Source organism: Teleopsis dalmanni, unplaced genomic scaffold (assembly GCF_002237135.1).
Source record: "Teleopsis dalmanni isolate 2A unplaced genomic scaffold, ASM223713v2 unscaffolded_contig_1993, whole genome shotgun sequence".
NCBI classification, from domain to species: Eukaryota; Metazoa; Arthropoda; class Insecta; order Diptera; family Diopsidae; genus Teleopsis; species Teleopsis dalmanni.
In genome coordinates, this window is record NW_024033375.1 from 1 (window position 1) to 7,932 (window position 7,932).

The following is a 7,932-nucleotide window of genomic DNA, read 5'->3' on the forward strand; positions in this document are numbered from 1 at the left end:
ATTTGATTTTTGAGCAGATGTTTGAGTTTGTCATCATGATCTTCTAGGGTTTTGATCGTCTTCGACATGTCACTTGCATAATTGGAATCGAGTACTCCAAACAGGGAACTTGCTATATTCCCAACTAAATCGATTGCCCCTCTCTTATTTCGGGCGCTTGACATAAATTCAAATGCTGTTCTCAATTCACTTTCTGCTTGCTGGAAATGATGAACCACAAACTTGCATGTTGAATTTAAGTTGCTTTGATCACATAGCTTCAAAAGATTCAACGTTGAATCCTTTAGTATGTCCAGCTCTGTATTAAATGGAGCTAAATCGTAATAGATTATCATTTTCCAGTGGGATGTTATCAATTTTGTTGTTCCTACTTGTTCAAAATGTAGGCCAGGAGCGGAGCGAAGTTCAGTTACGTTTACTGGTGAACAAAGAACAATCGGGAGTAAAAGTAGAGATATCAGTACTGTAGTTAATTTTATATTGGAGGACACACGTCTTTGTTTTCGTGGGACTATCTCATTGTCCATTCGTTCTTCTTTGTTATGGCGATTCTCCTGTGTTTTAATAGGTTTGTTTTCAGGAAATAAGGGGGCTAGTTTGTGAATTGGTCGCTTTAACATGCCTGTTGCGGTTTTGACATCTACGACTCGTATAAATCCATCATTACCCTTATATGTCTTCATTATTCGCCCTAAAGGCCATTGCAAAGGTTGTACATTATCTTCTTTAAGGATCACCAGTGTATTTTCTTCAATGTTTTTGCATTCTTCACGCCACTTGTTTCGAACCTGTAGTTCCATTAGGTACTCTGCCCGCCATCTTTTCCAAAACTCTTGTTTTAAGTGTGCAACCAGATTCCATCTATTCAAAAGAGATGATTTTACCTTTTCACATGTTGCGTCTACGGGTGCTGTTAGTGCATCACCAACTAAGAAATGACCTGGTGTGAGAGCCTGCAAATCATTTGGATTAGACGACATTGGTGTTAAAGGTCGTGAGTTTAAAATAGCTTCTATTTCTATAATGACGGTTTCGAGTTCCTCGTACGTTAACGTTTCAGTTGAAACGCTTCGGACCAATAGGTACTTTGCTGATTTAACCGCTGCTTCCCATAGTCCATCAAAATGAGGTGCACGAGGAGGGATGAAGTGAAATGCTATTCCCTTGTTGCTGCAAGTTTTTGTTATTTGTTCCTGAGCTACATTGGAATGGATTGTTGTTGTTAATTCCTGCAACTTGTTAGAGGCACCGACAAAATTCGTTGCATTGTCACAGTATATATTTTGGCAGCATCCGCGTCGTGCGATAAAACGTTTTAATGATCCGATAAATGCTTCTGTTGTCAAGTCGCTTACCAGTTCCAAGTGTACTGCCTTTGTCGCAAAACAACAATAAACTGCTAGGTATGCCTTATGCGCACGTTTTCCTCTCACCTTATAATGCACCCAAAAAGGCCCACAGAAGTCAACTCCGGTATTAAAAAATGGCCTGTTTGGCTGTACTCGATGCCTTGGTAAACTTCCCATGACTTGTTCAAAAGTAACTGGTTTACATCTAGTACAACGAACACAATGGTGAATAGTTGATCTTGCCATAATTTTACCCTTGATCGGCCAAAATTTTTGTCTCGCTGCTGCCAGCAGTGCTTGACCGCCGCAGTGTATATTTCGTTCATGTATGTCTTTCATTATCAGTTTTACAATAGGGTTATTGTATGGAAGGACTATCTGATGCTTTTCATCATATGTAAGTGATGATGCTTCTAACCTTCCCCCCACGCGAATTATCTTGTGTTCATCTAAAAATGGCATCAGTCCAGCAAGTGTACTTGCAGGTTTTACTGTTTGGTTGCGTTCTAACTGAATTAATTCTTCTTTTAGTTCTGACTGTTGTATGTACTTCACTATATGCCTGAGTGACAGCTCCAGTTCCATAGGGCTTAGAGCCATAGTGATATTGCTTAAATTGGTTCGCCTTGCCCGATTTACAAATCGCAGCATATATCCTACCGTATGTAGTAGAGTTCTAAATGAATTCCTGTGATTGATTCTATCGATCCAATGGATATCGTAATCAGTTGAGATTAAGGCCACTTCCCTTGTCGTTTGTTTCCATTCAGGATTCACCGGATCAATACAGAGAGTTTTATTGAATTTGCCAGGCCAGTTGCTTTCGGAACCATGAAGAAAGAGTGGACCGTATAACCACAAGTTATTTTCGAGTAATTGAGCTGGCTTGATACCCCGTGATAATGAGTCAGCTGGGTTGTCCTTAGATCTTACGTGACGCCATTGATTAGGCAAGCTAATTTCCTGAATTGCATTGATTCTATTTGCTATGAATTGTTGATGCCTTGCTGATGAAGAATTGATCCAGAAGAGAACGATTTCTGAATCAGTCCAATAATATGTTGCTACGTCATGATTTATATTGTTCTTAACCTTTTTCATCAATGTCGCTCCTAATAGAGCTGAACACAGTTCTAACCTTGGAATCGTTTGTTTTTTGAGTGGAGCAACACGAGACTTGGAACACAACAATCGATTTATTAGTCGACCATCCATTAGTTTCGCTCGAACATAGACTGCGGCTCCGTATGCCTTTTGTGAAGCATCACAAAATACGTGCAATTGTATTGATTCAAGTGCTGGCATCTGTTTTCCGAATATATGACGATCTTTTTTAAATTGATCTAGTACTTGTAGATCGTCATAAAAGGTAGTCCACCTAGTGTATATTTCGGTTGGTACTGCTTCGTCCCATGTTAATTGTAGTTGCCATAGGTCCTGAATTAGTATTTTTGCTGTTACGAGTACTGGACCTAGTAGTCCCAATGGGTCGAAAATTTTGGCTAGGTTCGAAGTAATGGTTCTTTTAGTAATGATTTTTAGTGGATCCAGTTTTAATTTTATGCGAAATTGATCTTCTTTTGGTTGCCAAGTCAATCCTAATGTTTTGATTGATGTTGCGTCGTCACTTTGAAAGTCCAAATCAACTTCTTGATCTTCTTTTGCAATATTTTGAAGAAGTGACGGATGGTTGGCACACCATTTACGTAGCTTGAATCCTGCTGATTCCAACAAACCTTTTAACTGAGTTTGTATATCTTTGGCAGTTTGGAGACTATTTGATCCACTTAGGCAATCATCTACGTAGAAGTCATTACTTAGTGCTGCTGCACCTAGTGGATATTTTTGCAACTCAGATTTCGCCAACTGTTGTAAGCATTTAGTAGCCAGATATGGGGCTGATCGTGTTCCATAGGTGACTGTTTTTAATCGATAAAATTGTAAGGGTTCGTTATTATTGCTTCTCCAGACTATTGATATCTTTGATATCTTTGATCTTCGGGCTGAATAATAATTTGTCTGTACATTTTTTGAATGTCAGAACAAAAGACAAATCTTGGGCACCTGAATCGAAGTAAAATCGCAAACAATTCCTCTTGAATTGTAGGGCCAGTAAACATTGTATCATTTAACGATAGTCCACTACTCGTCTTGCACGATGCATCAAATACCACTCTTAATTTCGTGGTGCTGCTATCGGGCCGTAAAACGCCATGATGTGGGATGACATAATGAGGATTGACTTGGTTGATGTCAACCCTTTCCATGTGTCCGAGATCAGCATATTCATTCATGAACTGTACATACTGTGTTTTGAGTATTACATCCTTATCGAGTCTTCTTTCCAACGCTAAAAACCTGTTAATGGCAATGTGTTTTGACTCACCAAGCAACGATGGATCTTGCTTGAAGGGTAATCTGACACTGAATCGACCGTCTTGATTCCTTTTCATATAAGTTGCAAAATGAGACTCGCACAACTCTTCGGAAGGAGACAGATTTTTGTTTGCCTTTTCTGGTTCATCCAGTTGCCAGAACCGCTCGATAACCTTCATCGTATCTTGCTCATCTTCAGAGCATATTCCACAAACTTGTGGTGAAATAATTGAATTTTGGTTAGATAATTTTCCCACCACAAGCCACCCAAGCAATGTGTTCTGTAGGATGGGGAGACCTCTGCCAAGGTTTATTTGGCCGATGGACAATAGTTGATGAGAAAACTCAGCTCCAAGTAGGAGATCGATTTTGTTTGGGGTATTGAACGACGGATCTGCCAGATTGATGTTCTGTGGTATTTTCCAGCTTGAGCTTTCAATATGAATGCTCGGCTGGTCACACACAATCTTAGGTAATACATAAGCCTCTATTCGGCTGCTAAATCCGTTAATTCTGGACGAGAAAGCTAAATTGATTCGTTGTTGCGCATCTTGTTTTTTTTTTGCCCCACACCTTCTATACATGCTGAGGTCTTTTTCGGGTTTTCACCTAACTTCTTAATTATTTGATCGGTTATCAGGTTGACTTGGGAGCCGGAATCCAATAATGCTCTGCACTCAATTTCTCTTCCATTGTTGCCTTTAACGACAACACGTGCAGTTCCTAATACCACATAATTTTTTTGGATGTTGAGATTGTTGGAGAACAGAGAAGCAGGATTTTTTGATAATGATGCCTTCTTAATCATGGATGCTTCAAGTGTGCCTTCTAAATGCAGCAGGGTGTTGTGTTTCTTGCTGCATTTTAAGCAACTGCCTGATGTGCAGTCTTTTGTGAAGTGACCATTTTTTAGACAATTGAAACATCGTTGCAATGATTTTATGAGATGTAGCCTCTTAGCTGGGGTGTCATCCAGGAACTGCTTGCATAGATGAATTGGATGATTATCTCTCTTGCATATTGGACATTTAACTGGTGCAGTGTTAGTTGTAGCCACTGTCTTAACCCATTTTTTAATTGATGCGCTATTATTTATTGTTTCTAGCGATTGGAACCTTTGTTCAATAAATTGAAATAGTTCCTTCATAGTGATCAGCTCTCGATTGTTTGATAATGACTGCTCAAATGCTGTTTGTGTGATCTTGTCTAATTTCTTCAACGTCATATGAACAATTATGACGTCCCAATGTTCGACTGGAATGTTCTGCGCCTTAAGTCCCAATAAACACTCTTGTGAAATGTCATGCAATGTTTTAAGGCCAGAAGCGGTTTCAGTTGTCATTGCTGGTAATGCGAATAATTTGTTTAACAATGCGGTAACTAATAATCTACCATTATTGTATCTAGCCTTCAGAATCTCCCATGCGGTAATGTAGTTCTCAGCTGATGCTGGCAAATGCTTTATCAGGTTTTTGGGCTCACCAATCAAGTTAGTTGTTAAGTAGAACATCTTTTGGATAGGTTTGAATGGTTGTTCGTCTATAAGTTGTGTAAACAGGTCTCGAAACTCTACCCACTTCAGCTGGTTTCCGTCAAATATTGGAATTGTTAACTGTGGTAATTTTACTGCCTGAATTGTTGAATCGTGCTGGTAGTGAGAATTGAATGATTTTAGCTTGAGTTTCAAGCAAATCTCCATGTCTTGGAGTTTTTGACTAATTTCATAATACAATTCCCAGGAGTACCCTTCAATGAATTCTTCTGATGTAGAATTCCATATTTTTTCATTGTTGTTATCGAATGCTTTGTGATAACCTTCTATCAAAGCAAGCTTGCAAGAATAAAAAACTTCATTTTGAGATTCTTGGCTTGCCATTTCAATTTCTTGACTGGATCTGTCAATGACATTTATGAGTGCTCGTTGATTACGCAACACTCTTGATATTTCTTCATTTTGTTGAAGCTGCATTGGATTTTGATTGTGTTGCCTTGGCGGCTTTTCCTGAGCATTTTCTACCTCTTGCATTTCGATTAATGCCTTGTTAAAAATACCCAAGTATTTGTTTGTCAATTCAGTCATTTTTTCATAGTAGCCCGTGGTGAAATACTCGTCTTCTGTATCTTCAGCCATAGCTTTACAAGATAATAACGTGTTGTGGTTCTTCTCTAACCTTGACCATTGTTCAGTTAACCGTAGAATTCTATCCTGATAATAGCGATTCGTCTTCCTTGAGGCTGGATCCTTCTTGAAGTTGCTGATTATCCTCTCGATCTCAGCTCCTATAGCTTGTTGTTGATCAATAAGTGTGTTGAAATGCTCCATGATAATGCCGTTCCTATTTATTGTCCTTATAGGAAAATCACGTCGGGGTCACCAAAAATATGTTGAGAATGCTTTTATTCTCAAGGTTCTATCAATTTGTATTTGTATACCGGAATTCCACCAAGCACATGTAACTTGTTGGACGGTATATTTGTATACTTTTTATATTCTTGAAGATACCACCGAGCACATAAACCCGTTGGTAATTTTATGAAAAGAAGATAAGTTCTATTCAAATTTGTATCATCGAATACACTTTATTAAAAGAATTGATTTATTTATATACATTTTTCTTATAATAATTACTTACTAAAACTTATTACGTACAATAATTTACTGACCCAATTTAAATTAATATCAAGCAAAAAATATTACTTATAATGACACATAAAATATTCAGCAAAACAATAAATAATTAATAGCAAGCAAATTACATAACATATTTAGCAAACAATGAATAATAAATTATTTAAAATGTGTTCTTGCCCTAGTTATAAAATAAACACTAATCAGCAAAAATATAACCTATTAATATATTACGATTACGTTAAATGCATTTTATCATGGGTCAGCAAAAGACAAAATAAATGTAATACTTAACAACTCTCTTTCCAGAATAGGTTTAGAGGAAGAGCTTAAAAATTGGATAGTAACTATGCTTAAAACAAGGATTATTCAATCAAAGTTAAGCAGCATAACACAAACGAAGCACGTCAGCAGGGGTACGCCACAAGGAAGGGTTATTTCACCATTACTGTGGCTGCTGGTCGTGGATAATATTCTTAATACTCTAGATAAGATAGGTGTGAAAGCAGTAGCGTACGCGGATGACGTGGTTATTCTAGTGTCAGGTATGTTCCCTAACATAATTAGCGACATTATGGAAAGGGCCTTGGTTAAGATAAGTACCTGGACCACAGGTTGTGGACTAGGTATTAACCCAGGAAAAACTGAAATGATGCTGTTTACTACTAAAACCAACTTTCAGGTTGCCTTCACTAAACGGGCAACAGTTAAAACTATCGGAAAAAGCCAAATATCTAGGAATTCTGTTGGATAGTAAGTTAAACTGGAAACACAATGTCGATCTTCGTATCAAGAAGGCATGTGTAGCTTTCTATTCTTGCAAGAGGATGTTTGGCAAAAAATGGGGGATTCGTCCCGAAATTACCCACTGGATGTACACGGCAATTGTACGACCAATTCTCACGTATGGTGCTGTCGTATGGTGGCCGGCTCTAAACAAGAGCTATAATATCGACAAACTTAACAGAATTCAGAGGACGGCATGTGTAGGCATCACGGAGCTTTTAGGACGACTCCTTCGGACGCCCTAAATGTGATGCTGCATTTGCTACCTATTGATCTTCACATTAAAAACATGGTTTGTAATAGCGCTGTAAGACTGAAAGTAACAGGCGTATGGTTAGAACGAACATATGGACATAGTCGGATTCTAGGTACAGTGCCAAATTGTCTGTGTAGGATGACATCGGATTATCTGAATCCGTGTATAGACTTCGAAAGGAACTTCCAGACAATATTCCCTTCAAGAAATGAGTGGAAAAGGAAAAATTTCGAAGCAAATTACGATATCTCAATATATACAGATGGCTCGAAAATGAGCGGTGGGGCAGGAGCAGGAATCTTCGCACCTTCTAAAAATATAAATATCTCTCTTAGGATACCTAATGAAGCTACGGTTTTTCAGGCTGAAATCCTAGCAATAAAAGAAGCCTGTCGGCAAATTGCAAGCCACATCGAGAACAGATGTAGTGTTGCTATTTTTATTGACAGCCAGGCAGCAATTAAAGCTCTTGAATCCTATATAACAAAATCAAAAATAGTAAAAGAATGTAGAGAAGCAATCGACGAGCTAAACCG

The 7,932-nt window shown here is 38.3% G+C and overlaps 1 protein-coding gene across 1 annotated transcript; it reads right to left on the reverse strand.

The window, feature by feature from the left end:
• Nucleotides 1–73: 73 nt before the first annotated feature.
• Nucleotides 74–3,904, reverse strand: LOC119664480 (the record flags this gene model as incomplete). The annotated part of the gene is made up of 2 exons (XM_038073954.1): nucleotides 3,496–3,904; nucleotides 74–3,268 (listed from the first exon to the last, which is right to left on the reverse strand). Coding segments are annotated over exons 1-2 (3,604 nt in total), but the record flags the coding sequence as incomplete, so codon positions are not given.
• Nucleotides 3,905–7,932: the final 4,028 nt, after the last annotated feature.